This window comes from Cucurbita maxima, unplaced genomic scaffold (genome assembly GCF_002738345.1).
Source record: "Cucurbita maxima cultivar Rimu unplaced genomic scaffold, Cmax_1.0 Cma_Scf00028, whole genome shotgun sequence".
Taxonomy (NCBI): Eukaryota; Viridiplantae; Streptophyta; class Magnoliopsida; order Cucurbitales; family Cucurbitaceae; genus Cucurbita; species Cucurbita maxima.
Genome location: NW_019272044.1, coordinates 1550177 through 1564319, shown reverse-complemented (window position 1 = coordinate 1564319; position 14143 = coordinate 1550177). Strand labels below are relative to the sequence as shown.

Genomic DNA, 14143 nt, shown 5'->3' with positions numbered 1-14143 from the left:
GTTTTTTTTTTTTTTTTTTTTTTTTTTTTTTAATTTTATCTATTTAAATTATTAAAAAAATAATTTATTTATTTTTCATACTCATAACTATAATATATGCTCGAAAAGACTATCAAAGAAATAATAACAAGGGATCCGATATAATATATGCTCGAAAAGAATTAGAACAAAATTTATTTTAATTAGACTGATTTTATTGTTCAAACGAAAGTAATCATAGTTAAATTAAACATATCTCAATTAGATAAGTTATTATATTTTCAACAAAAAAGTCAAAAATTTGACTAAGATTACGACCGTTTAATTGATGAGTTATGTTCGTGTTACAATCAAATTCCGTCTTTATATTAAAAAAAATCATATACATGTAATAATCCTTTTTATTTATTTAAACATTATGATTAGTGACAAAAAATATATATATATATATATATATATATATATATATATTTATTTAATTTTAGATTACAATTTTAAGAAAAATATAAGATTCAAACGGACAACAAAAATATGATCATCACTTAAAAGTATGTTTTAACTTATTATTTGTCATTAATTCGTGACCTTAACCGTTTTATTTATTTTGGAGTATATTTTTAATTACAGTTCAAAATTAAATCCCGACATCACAATTGTTGAACTAAAAATATTGTGTATATTTCGTGGGTGTGTAACAATATTATTGATTCCGAAGCGTCTTTCTATTGCACATCGAGCATTCGAGATCAAAGAAAAAGTATAAATTTCGGTAAGATCCCACCTATTTGGATCCTATATAAATCAGTTATGAAAGGTTACGATTCACGACGGAAATCATAGCTACAATATAGAGAACTACTCGAACACATCAAGAACGAAAGTTCCCATGAAGTTAACGCTTTAGACCAACTTCTACTAGTGAGTTAGAGTTCGTGGTACGAGATTATCCTTTAAAGAGGTGGAATCGAGCTAGAGGGAGAGAACTCTTTAAGTGGGTAGATCGTCACAACGAGTGTAGAGCACTCCTTAAGTGTGTAGGTATCTTACAACACGATACTTCGAACACTAACTATCGTCTATAAAATTATAAATAATATCACGTACGCTATCTAATTTTTCCACCTTTTGTACACCGTGAAGATATTTTTTAGATCAATTTTAAATTTTAGGGATATAATTGAAACACGAAAGCTTTGGAATAATTTTATATTTCTTGTAATATAAATAAAAATAAAAAATATGAAAATGACAACAAAATTAGAAGCCTCACTAAAAGGTATGTTTTGGCCTATTATTTGTTTGTTCCTTATGACTTTTTAATTAAAACTTTACAAATAATGTTTTATTTTTATTTTTGTTTGAAAAAGCTAAAAAAAAAATTATATATATTTTTTCTATTTCTTTAATAGATAATAATTAATGGTAACAGGTTAAAATATTATAAAGAAGTGAGTGATTTGAGTCCTATTAATTCTTAAAAAAGATAATTATTTTTAATTATTGAAAGCGATGTTTTGAGAAAATATATTATTTTTTAATTATATTTTTTAATTATTTTTATATCAACTCAGGTGAATCATAGTCGTTATAAAAGAAAATATAACTTTATTGGAACGGTAGATTCATGGCTCAATCAACGAACCATTCTGTCATGCCCCCATATGCCCTTGACATTCATATTCATGACTGAACTAGTAACTTTTCTCGTCACGCTCCCTTGTGCTCGTATATATATGTATGTAATTTATGACATAGACATTGTGGTAATTAAAATACATTTTTTTTTAAAAAATTATCAAATAAAATGTAATTTATAAAAATATCTAGAGTAGATTTTGTTTTTACGAAATTATTGTTAATAAATAATTCGATAAACCAAATCAAATCTTTTATTAAATTTCATTCGTAAATATAAAAGCAAAAATTGAATATGTTAATAAATAAAACATAATTGAAAATGGATGGAACATAAAAATATTTAAAAATAAAAACATGTAATATAATTAAATTAGCTTCATAAAATTGCATGTGAAATAATAAATATCCATAAATAAATTATCATCCCAAATTATTTGACTTTATCATCCCAACATTTGCTGTCACACTGACATCTGTCACCAAACTTTTGATTTGTCTGTCACATTCCCTACCTCACCACTGGGTTTGACTTCAAAATCACAAGTCCTTTTAAAATGATTTGAGGTTTAACAAATATTAAATAATTATTAACGAGAATTTTTTTTTTTTTTTTTTTTTTTTTGTTTTTTCTGTCTATTTAATTTAATACTATTAATTAAATAATTATTTAATTAATGATTATTGATATTTTATCATTTTCTTCGATATTTATTAAATGGGATGGACTGAATTGAAAAATGTAAATGTACGGAGGGACTAAATTGACATATATATTCTCGAACCAAAATTAAACAAGTAAAACGAGATACGAGAATCAGAAGTCGAATCAATTGATAATGTACTAATTTTAAACTCTAATTTGCATATATTCTTATATTATATAGTTTCTAGAATCGAGAAGATTTGGGAAATCTATATGCCATCCCTTCCCCAAAATTTAGTGGATTCCCACCTAACAAGAAATATGGGACATAATGTGCCCAAAATCTTTGTACCAAGATCTTATATTAAGATGGAAAACCATATAATATAATATATATATACATATATGTCCCTCTTAATTATGTGTCATATGAGGCTTTACCATGCCTATGTGTTGCGTTGTCCAATGGCTTTGATTTTTAAGGACACCATGGCCCCATCATTGTGGGTCCCATCCCCAACAAAGTTCAACAAAAACATCGACAACATCGCAAAAAAGGGAAGTTTGGGATGTACCCAAACTCGTAAAAATAATCGAACTTGTTTGAAAAATTAAAATTAAAAAGATGTTATTTTAAAAAGTTTAGGGGCTTGTTAAACACAAATATAAAAGTTCATGGACTAAACTTGTAATTTAACGTTCTTTTTTACGCCATGAAAAGTGGGCACAAAATTAAAAGAAGAGAATTGAAGAAAAATTGGATGTGGACATTGTTGTTGGTCGGAAAGGGAGCTGTTTTTCAAACATAATTGCTTGGGACGACATTTAACCGACAACCCTTACCTCTTTAACTATAAATTACATTTTTTTTAGGGAAAATCTGTCATGGTTGACCTTTTCTTTATTTAGTCTCTATTTGTAACGTTTCATGCCCATGATTCAGATAAGGATTCAACACCTGATAGTCCCGACATTCTCTTGCGACATAGTCATGTTACCTAATCCTCGCTTCTTAAGAGTGAAGACTATCCCCACAGACCAACACGAGTCTTTTCAGCATATTTTGTTCTCACCCACATGCATCCAAAAAAATTCTTATGAAGTCATCTAACATAGAATTGCTCCAAGTAAAACACGCTTAACCATGAATCTCTTTTGATTTTGTCACTGAAAAGAAAAGTACATTTTGTTAGTATACTTTGATATTAGTATCTCGATCATGACGTACGTGAAATACTTATAGAACAAACACATGGATCTATGTAATAAATGGTGGAGGAAAGTAAAGAAGTAGACAAAATAAAATGGTGCAATCTAATTGCTTGAAAAAGAAGGTTTGTTGCACCTGATACTTTTGTGGGAAAAGATCATAGAATGGAAGCTTTGGTGGGATGATTTTGTAAAGAGGAGAAAAGAATATGAAGCAATATTGGAAGAAGGCCCCTTTTACAGAGCTCACATGGTGTGAATGATGGGAATGGACAATAATGGTGGTAGGTGAGGTAGTTAGCCAATGACCATTACGACCATTTGCTTCAATTTACTTCAAAACAGATCAAACACAAAACCCTCAACTAACTCTATCATGGATTTATAGTCTAAGAGTTATGATTATGGGTGAAAATTTTAACAGTGATCACTTGAATATGCAGACAGAGGTTAGAATTTCGTATAAACTTCAAACAAACACAAATAGAGGGCGACGCTTAGGTATCTAGGCCATGAACGTCCAACCAAGTGCACACGAACAGTTAGGAATCACGACTCTCTACAATGGTATAATATTGTCCACTTTGAGCATAAGCTCTCGTGACTTTACTTTTGGTTTCCTCAAAAGGCCTCGTACCAATGAAGATGTATTTCTTACTTATAAACCCATGATCAACCTCTTAATTAGTCGATGTGGGACACCCCTCCCAATAATCCTCAACACGAACAACCCACGCATCCACTTAGTCGTTGTGCATAGCCTCGACAGAAAAAAACTCTAATACTTAATGCAGTAATACAGTCTTTTCATTCAGCATTTGACACGTTATGAACCGATATATTATTTTATTTGCTTAGAGTGCGCCCCCAACTGGCTCTTGCTTATATGTATGCCCATACCTAGGGTGTTCCCCATGGACCAAGTAACCATCTAGGGCCTCCCTGCATGTGCCTACGCCCCCAACTAACGTCTAAACAAGTCCACTCCAAACCACCTACCTATGCCTTTCAAGGCCTATTTTGGATTGCCATTTGAGGCTTTTCCTTGAGCCTACTCCCCTCTCCTAGCTTCCCTTTGAAGGAACGCCTTTCGAGAACTCCAATTCAACCACTCGAAGAGCGAGTCAGCCACACATCCCAAGGCCTTAGTATTGGTCCTCAATACAATTATTTTGATTTTTAAAAAGGAAATAAATTCATGACCATTTGACGCTTTCTTCAGTTAGTGAAATGCTTTATCAAGCCCTTACCAAAAGACCAAAAAAACCTCACTCAAGAGTATTTAACTTCTAAACTTTCAAGAGTTTTAGTTACATTCCAGAATTCTATTCATGCTGACATGACAGGAATTCATTAAATAAATTTTGGTTAAACTGGTATGAAATGCCCAACAATTAAAAAAAATAAACTCACAAGAAATAGTTACCAAATACAAGTTTTGAAACGTTTCCTAAACTATAACGAGAAACAAAATTGATATTAAACACGTCTCTTGGTATCTATGACTTTATTTTGAAAAGGAAAGCATTGTCAAACAATTGCTTATTGATCCATATCTATCACCAACAAAATTATTTTAGGATGTTAAAGAAAAGGACGAAAAATACGAGCAATAAGAATAAAGAAAGTGGAATGGAGGATGAAAAATAATGCTAATAAACAGGGTGTGGTGATACATACGTTAGTGTAACAGAGACTTGAGTTTCCTTTACAAGTTCTTTGAACGCTCTTGTGATGATTTGTATATGCGAAATGCAGCAATGCACATTGTAGCATTTCCTATAACCGTTAGCATTGCCTGAAGGGGCACCAATACCTGCACTCAACACCAAATCCAAGTCATTTTATATCCTTTTCAGGGTGAGAACTGCACTACCACAACAAAATTTCCTGACAAACAAGAATCAAATTGAAGAGTGAAAGAGAAAGAGAGGTTGTTCATTCTTTTCATGGTAAGTCTGCCTTGTTCTTTTGAAACAACAGCAATGGAATCTGAATCCAGTCAACCTAAACCCAGAACAGAGATCAGCTTGGTTCAGTTTCTTCCGAAGAGAGAGAGAGAGGTGTTGAGAATTGTTGGGAGAGGAGTCTCACATCGACTAATTAAGGGGTTGATCATGAGTTTATAAGGAATACATCTCCATTGGTACGAGGTCTTTTGGGAAAACCAAAAGCAAGCCATGAGAACTTATGCTCAAAGTGGACAATATCATACCATTGCGGAGGTTTGTGGTTCCTAACATGGTATTAGAGTTGGGCCCTTAACTTAGCCATGTCAATAGAATCCTCAAATGTTGAACAAAGAAGTTGTGAGTCTCAAAGGTGTAGTCAAAAGTGACTCAAATGTCGAACAAAGAAGTTGTGAGTCTCAAAGGTGTAGTCAAAAGTGACTCAAGTGTCGAACAAAGGGTGTATTTTGTTCGAGGGTTTCATAGGCCTCAAAGGAGGCTCTATGGTGTACTTTATTCGAGGGGAGGATTGTTGAGAATTGTTGGGAATTGTTGGGAGAGGAGTCTCATATCAGCTAATTAAGGGGTTGATCATGGGTTTATAAGTAAGGAATACATCTCCATTGGTATGAGGCCTTTTGGGGAAACCAAAAGCAAAGCCACGAGAGCTTATGTTCAAAGTGGACAATATTATACCATTGTGGAGGTTCGTGGTTCCTAACAAGAGGTACTGAGGTAGTCTATATCCTTATAGAGAGAGTAAGAAAAGGATCTGGTTTTCACAGTAAGGTTGTTCTGGTTCTTTTGAAACTTTCGCCAATATAATTGGAATACTATCAGCCTAAACCCAGAGAGAGATCAATTTGGATCAGTTTTACTTCCTCAAGCTGTTCACAATCATATGTGACATCCGGAAAATACTTGCGTGATTACACAACAAATGGTTATGTTGGAAGTAATTTGAAAGAAACTTATGGCAGAGTGAAGCAAAGTAGAGGAAGGGAAATGATCGGAAGTTTTCTTCACTTCTATTAATTTTCAGAAACAATAACCATGAATCATACTAAATAATTGGTATTTAAGAAAATATAAAACAACTCAATCGAAACCAAGAAAATTTCAATTCATCTCAGATAGAAATCAAACGTCCCTAATTCTTTTGCATTCTTCCCCACCATCATTGAGCACAATATGAAGAACAAGTCAAATTTGATGCACAAAACTAATGCCATCCAGCAGATATTAACAAATTTGGATACTTTGCAAACATGTATCTGATGCTGCAATTCAAGCAATGAAGATAAAAATGGGAGCACTTCTAAATAGTTATAAATTTCATCAAGCTTCCTCTCCTAGGTGTTCTTAGTTTAGTTTTTTTTTTTTAAAACAAACTGCACCGTGAGAAATTCATAATTTGAGGACTTCTACAGCCAGTTCAAATACTTGACAGAACACGAAACCGAAATAGAAGAAACAGTTGCTCGGTAACAAAATTTCAAGATAGGAGTAGGAACTCAGAGTCCTGATTGATAACAAAACAAGCAGCAAGAAGTTGATTCTCCTTATGATCACAGTTCAAAGATAGAATTGAAAACCCAAAATGACGATGGACAGTCATAGACCCCCAATTAAGAATTTCCGAAGCGATATAGAGACAGGGAGTATACGTGGCTGCAGGGGAGAGTTTGCTAGGAAGAGAAATTTGTCATGAGTACCAAGGACTCAAGCGAAAGCCTGATGGAGCAATGCCGCGTGGAGGTAGAAGGCCTAGGGGTTGTGAACTTCTTTTCCAGGAGAAGAAGCAATGATGGTATCTGAGGGGTAGAGAGGGTACTTGTGCAGCGTAAGCGAGGGGGGCATTTTGGCTGTTTTGTTTAAGGTTTGGTATTGATAATTACCCTTAAAATATCAATAACAGGCAGTGTTCGTACCATTAAGTCGGGAGCCAAAGCTTCCTAATCAATGGTTTCCTTTAGGACTAATTTGAAGAGTTTAATCAAACTACACTGAAATGGTCTAAATTCCATCCTGAGCATAATTGAAAGAAGCTAAACTATATCAGCTAAGAACTTTAACAAATCATCATGATCAAGAACTAGATTAAAAATTCGTACGCATTATTTAGAATATACGAACACTATCAGTCATTTCATTACGTCCAGCAAGATCTTGCAAAAGCAGAAACTTACTATACCTCAAGAGACTCAGAATTGTAGAAAAAATGCAATGTGCAAGCACAAAATGCTCCACCTAGCAAGGGTACCTGCTCAAGTTACATAAATAAGTGGATGGGAGAAGATAGATGAAAAGGCAATTATAGACAAAGAAAAAGAACTTACCATTCCCCAAGAAAGTCCTTTCCAAGACTCATTGCCAGATTTCTCTCCATACTGCCACACCAAAGCCATTGCTGCAATCCTTACGACACAAGACTTGTGATCAACAAATTATACCAAGCTAGCCAGCAGCAGCATATGAATTGCTTGGTTTATCATTCTTCCTTTTCCTTTAATTTCTTATTCATCAAATGGGTAACTAAAATGCAGAGTCTATTTCCATGGAAATAATTAAAGAACACTAGTGAATTATAAAAGATTGAATATACTCTAACCTATCACTATAAATTTTTAGGTTTAGTGCAGTTTGTTAGGAATCACGACTCTCTACAATGGTATGATATCACTTTTGCATAAGTTCTCATGGCTTTGCTTTAGGCTTCCCCGAAAGGCCTCATATCAATAGAGATATATTCCTTACTTATAATAAAACCATGATCATTCCCTAAATTAACCAATGTGGGACTCCATTCCAACAATCCTCCCCTTGAACAAAGTACACTATAGAGTTTCCCATGATGCCTATGGAGCCCTCGAACAACCTCCCCTTAATCGAGACTCAACTCCTTTCTCTGGAGCACTCGAACAAAGTACACCGTTTGTTCAACACTTGTGTCACTTTTGACTACACATTCGAGGCTAGCAACTTCTTTGTTCGACACTTGAGGATTCAATTGACATGGTTAATTTAAGGGCATGACTCTGATACCATGTTAAGAATCACGACTCTCCATAATGGTGTGATACTGTCCACTTTGAGATAAGCTCTCCTGACTTTGCTTTGGACTTCCCTAAAAGACCTCATACCAATAGAGATGTATTCCATACTTATAAACCTATGATCATTCCCTAAATTAACTAAGGTGAGACTCCCTCCCAGCCGTTTTGGACAAAATTTTCAGCAACATTCCTACATTTCTCTCTAAAATTAGTCGAACTTCTCATGAATTTGGAGAAATTATCACTCCTTACAAGCACGTTGAAGATGATAACTAGGGAAATTTCTGGAAAAAAAAACATCGAACAAATTCCATTTCTAGAAATCATTACAAAACAGATTGAAAAATCCTCACCATTCAACGACGATGGAAACATGTATGGCCCAGGTGGGCAAGGACAGAGCATTCTGGGGCTCGTTAAACAGAAGCGAAGACTGGAATTCCGTCGCAGCAGAAGGCAATGCAGGTTCAAGAAGGGAGAGAGTGAAACCAGTGCCGAGCAAAACCAGGATGGACTTCGAGTCCAAAACCCGACCGGCGGAGCCTCTCCGGAGTCGAATTCCGGTAGGAAGTTGAGAAGTAGCGGCAGGATCTCTGGACGTGGGCAGTGAGGAAGAAGAAGAAGAAGAAGAAGAAGAAGAAGAAGAAGAAATGGAGCATTTGGGGATTGAGAAGGAATGTAAGAAGGTGGAAGAGAACGACATGATTTGAAAATTGGGTGGAAAATTCAGTAAACACTGAAAGATTTGCTCTGAAAACAGCGAATCGCCATCATCTCTATGATTTTGGTTTCTTCTTCTTCTTCCTCATTTTCCCACTAAATTATGTTAAATATGAGTTTTAATTAATTAATTTATGTGTTTTATTATATGCATTTTATTTCATTTTATTTTTATAAAAATGAAATGAGTTTATAAATGTATATTTATTAAATATTTTTATATTTTTTATATTTTCAATTTTAAATATGAATATTGCGTCACTTTTTCATATTTATTTTATAAATAAAAAAAATAAAAACTCAATTGTTTTAGTTTGAAATTTTTTAAACTAAAAAAAATCCTTACTAAATAAATTTTTGGATTTTGATGAGATCGTTTATTCAATTTTTTAATTTTAATATAAGAAATGTTAATTTGTAAAACATGTATTTAGTTTATTTTTAAACATTTAAATGAGATTTAAAATTTGATTTTAACATATATTTTTTCAAAATATTTTAAAAATATTTTAGAGAGAGCTTAGTTGGAGAACAAATAACCAAAAATAATTATAAAATTAAATAATATATATATATATATATACATTGCGAGTAAAAAATTATTTTTTTAATAAACGAATTTATTGATTGATTAAATCTAATATAGTTTTAGGTAACTTACTAATCCGCCCAATCTATACAACTTTTATTTATTTGAATCTTTAACTGAATCTAAATAAATTCCTAACTCAACCTAAATGGAATTGAGTTTATAGAGTTTTTTTAAATAATTTTAATGTTTTAATTAATAAAAATTATACTCAATAACCTTCTAAAAATCATTTTCAAATTTCAATCGCGGATTAAAAATTAATTTTACGTAAATTAAATTCAAATATCAATAACAAAAAAAAAATGTTTAATTTCTAAAATTTAAAAACCAAACAGAAATTAAAATATTTTAAAACTTTAAAAATTAAAATTCAGTTGTAATGTATTTAAAAAAAAAAAACAATAACATTATATTTTGTAAATTAATGGAAAACTCAAACATCTACCAATTCTTATAAATTTGGAAGAATTAGAAATTTCCTTTATTAAATAAATTTTTTCCCTCTTTAAATATTTTTCAATTAGTAAATATTATTTTAAAATTTAAGTAATGGAATAAATTGAAAATTGTTAAAAAAAAAAAGTAAATGGATAGATACACTGAATCTTTTTTTACACCCAAATACTATGAACTAAAAATATATATTTAGAAGAAAAAAATTACATAATTAATATTCGAAATTAAATATTTAATAATTATTTACTATAGAATAATCAAAATTATTGGTTATTTTTTTAAAGGAAGAACATTATTGATTCATTATTATTTGGTAGAATAAAAAAAGAATTATCCAATATTTTATAAAGTAATTTAATTATGATTTTTTATTTTAATTTGCAAGTGGATGCCGCATAAGGGAAAACCGAATAAAATTTAAAATTTAAAAATTAATAATAATTAAATCCAAAATGTCTTTCCCGTCGCCGTCAAACAGCACCGCCCAGGAAACTAGACGTTAACTAGCGGCGCCCAACCGCCCATCCAAAAAAAAAAAAAAAGTAAATTATTTTAAATTAAACATAAAAAGTTCAATTAAAAATTATTATATAAATTAAATTTTAATTTAAAATAATAATAATAATAAAATAGTTCGAATTTGGCGACGCTGAAACTCGGTGTAAATAGAACGCGTCATGAGTCCTTATCTCACTGACCGTGACGGTGAAGCCACGACAGACCAATGACAGAAGAATCCACCATAGGATTAGCCAATTATACTCTGCCGTCTGTCACCCGGCCCTTCACAACCACCCCACGTGTGAGCCCACTGGCGATTAGCGAAATATCAAACAACGGCAATATTTTTTTTTATTTTTATTTTTTATTTTTTTTTTTTTAATTATTTTATTGTTTCAAGGAATTTATTGCTTTTCAGTTTCAAGTTTTCTCTTCATTAATCAATCCTCCTTTCTCTGATTCTCTTCCCCCTTTCTTGTTCGCTTCAAATTGGTCTCATTCCTTCTCACACCCTTCTTCGAATCATTCATTTCCCTCTCTCCCCCTTCGTTTTCTAGGGTTTTTCTGAATTTTCGCATCAATTTTTTCTCGCTCGACAGTTCTGACGTGGGTAATCACCGGAGGAAGTCCATTTTTGTGATTTTCGAGCTTCTGGTGGGGGGTTTTGCCACCGATGACATATTGTGAGACGGATAACGGCCGGAGAGGGGAAGTGGTGGCGGAGGATATCACGGTGGGAATTGGATGTGATGATGGTAATGGGGACTATGTTAGGTTGGGACAGAACCCTTGTAACTGTGAAGCTGAGGTCTCGTCTGATGGGGGTGCTTCGCAGCCTTGTTCTCCAGGAAGGTCCTTGTGGCTTTGGTTTCGTTTGGTGGTGTTGTTCATTTTCTTGGTGTCATTAGCTGTTGTTTTCTTCAAATGGGTTGGACCATTCTTCATGAATAAGGTCAGTGTTTATGTTAAATTTTGACTGCAATTCTGATGTTTTTATATTGGAATTAAATTATAGAGTGTTGTCGCTTGGATTTTGCTTTTGTATTTTAGGTTTTTGTTGAATTCTTCATGGAATTGCCTTGTCTCTGCTGTTGTGTTTCTGGGTTTGATTTACTTGCTTGGTTTTGAACCTATAAAACTTGGTTCATAAGGTTTTTTATTGTGGTAAGATCAAATTCCTCTTTAAGAAAATTCTTTGTATGGTAATGTCATATTGGAATTCAATATGTTTCTCAGTTCTTCTTCTTGCAATTTTCTGGATTATGTTATCTTCTAGTGAAAAGATAATAATCTTGAAGAGTTCAATGAACTGTGTAGTGTTTCATTTTAGCCTGACGGATATGTCATTCGCTACAGGAAATAATACCGATTATAAACTGGGAAGCTGAAACGTTTAGTACTCCAGTGCTGGCAGTTCTCGTTTTCGCCTCGGTTGCACTGTTCCCTTCATTGTTTTTACCATCTTCACCTTCTATGTGGCTGGCAGGAATGACATTTGGTTATGGTTTTGGGTTCCTGTTAATTATATCAGCAGTAACTATTGGTGTATCACTTCCATTTTTCATTGGCTCCCTATTCTATCGTAAAATTCAAGTTAGTGTTTGTTTTAAGTTTATCTTCTATTCGTTAACTGCTCGACATAGTTCGTATCCCTTTGTAGCTAAACTCTGTGCCCCTTATTTTGCAGGGTTGGTTAGACAAATATCCTAAGAGAGCTTCAGTTTTAAGATTAGCAGGCGAAGGAGACGGGATTCATCAGTTTCGTGCGGTAGCACTAATTCGAATTTCACCGTTTCCTTACATAGTATATAATTACTGTGCTGTAGCAACAAATGTCAGATATGGTCCGTACATCTTGGGGTCGCTGATTGGAATGGTGCCAGAGATATTTGTTACTATATACACGTACGTATGCCCCTCGAACCACACTCATACATGCACATGATGAATTCCATCTTTCTTGGATGCTTGCTTGTAAATTTACATTCTCTGGCATTTGAAAACTTAGGAATCAGCCTCATATTCCTGCTGCAAGAAACGAGAACCATTTCCACGTCGATACAATTGTTTCATTAGCTAGCTTGGGAACTTTTATGCTGTAAAATGTTAAAGGCCTTAGTCTCATTTAAGTCGATTTTGATATGACCACATACGTTGTAAGGAAATTCGTCAAACTTTTCATTGAATCAGTGATCATAAAGTACATTATTGTGGAATTTATGGAAAATACTCGGAAAAATAATCGAGGGAGACAATTTAGGGAGTTAATGTCTAGTGTGACTGTGTTGCAGTAAACTAAACTCGTTTATTATCACTTGAGATTATCCGATGCATGTTAGGTAACTCAAATACTCTCGGATATAGGTAAGAAAACATGGTGTAGGATTAAAGAGTACTCTTTAAACTAAGAAACTAAGTGACATGTGATATGAAAGAATATTGAAAGTTCCCTTTTTGTTTTGACAGGGCATGATCGGTTTCTACACTGTTTTTCCTCTTTGATATTGCCTGTCTAGTCTTTGAAAATTTCTGTAAAATATTGTGGATAAGTTGGATTATGAATATGATTAATCTTCCTTTTGTCACTGTAGTGGCATTTTAATCAGGACATTGGCAGATGCTTCACAAAATCAGCAGTTCCTCTCGGCCCCCCAGATCGCATTCACGATCGTCGGATTTTGCGTTACTGCAGCCACGACGGTTTTCTTCACTGTATATGCAAAAAGGAAACTCAACGAATTGCAGACAGAAGACGAACAATTATTGCAGTAGTGAGGCTAAAGTTACTTATTATTTGAGCACATAGAGCCACTGGACAATGGTTGCATCGATCAAACAATTTCATATCCATGTTCGGTTTCAAAGAAGCTTTGAGTGAAGGTAAACAAAGAACTACGCAAATATCTTGCACTAGATATCATAAATCGATTACGAAACTCACACCGAAAGCATGAAATGAAATGAAACGAAACAAGTATGTTGTGTTTTATCACTTTGTCTGCTTTGAAATCTCGATTTGTAGTGGTTGGAATGAGGTATAATGAAGTGAATTAGATTGGATTTAGGCAAATGCAGGGTGGTGGTCTGTATATGAAATGTTGTAGTGTTGTTTGCTGATTATAGTACATAATAATATTCTTTCTTCTGCTGCTGAATAGTTTAACAGTGAATCAGTGTATACAATTCCCATAATTGTTGGCCTCACATGGAAGTTCTTTGTGTTTGCCTTTATCTCTATGCTTGTGATGAGACTGAAGGATAATTCCACTGTGAGATCGAAATATCTTTAAAAGAATCTTATCTTCTGCTGCTGCTGCTGCTGCTAGGTCCTACTTACATGGATAGATTAAGATAAAATGGATGACTTTCTTTTGGACTCTTTCTCGGGAAGAAGAAAATA

The 14143-nt window shown here is 33.2% G+C and overlaps 2 protein-coding genes across 4 annotated transcripts; one reads left to right on the top strand and one right to left on the bottom strand.

Moving 5' to 3' along the window:
- Positions 1-3029: 3029 nt before the first annotated feature.
- Positions 3030-9283, bottom strand: LOC111465121. 3 transcript variants are annotated; one of them, XM_023109423.1, is made up of 5 exons: positions 8828-9283; positions 7758-7836; positions 7613-7681; positions 5150-5285; positions 3030-3427 (listed from the first exon to the last, which is right to left on the bottom strand). In XM_023109423.1, the coding sequence occupies exons 1-4, from the start codon at positions 9175-9177 to the stop codon at positions 5178-5180; spliced, it is 606 nt and encodes a 201-aa protein (XP_022965191.1). In that variant the 5' UTR covers positions 9178-9283; the 3' UTR covers positions 3030-3427; positions 5150-5177. The 3 variants fall into 3 exon arrangements, with proteins under 3 accessions (XP_022965191.1, XP_022965190.1, XP_022965189.1); XM_023109422.1 differs by lacking the exon at positions 3030-3427 and adding an exon at positions 5032-5104 and having other exon boundaries at positions 5143-5285; XM_023109421.1 differs by lacking the exon at positions 3030-3427 and having other exon boundaries at positions 5103-5285.
- Positions 9284-11150: 1867 nt separating this feature from the next.
- On the top strand, positions 11151-13978 carry LOC111465079 (TVP38/TMEM64 family membrane protein slr0305-like). The gene is made up of 4 exons (XM_023109363.1): positions 11151-11695; positions 12100-12336; positions 12431-12648; positions 13335-13978. The coding sequence occupies exons 1-4, from the start codon at positions 11417-11419 to the stop codon at positions 13513-13515; spliced, it is 915 nt and encodes a 304-aa protein (XP_022965131.1). The 5' UTR covers positions 11151-11416; the 3' UTR covers positions 13516-13978.
- The last annotated feature ends 165 nt before the right edge of the window (positions 13979-14143 follow it).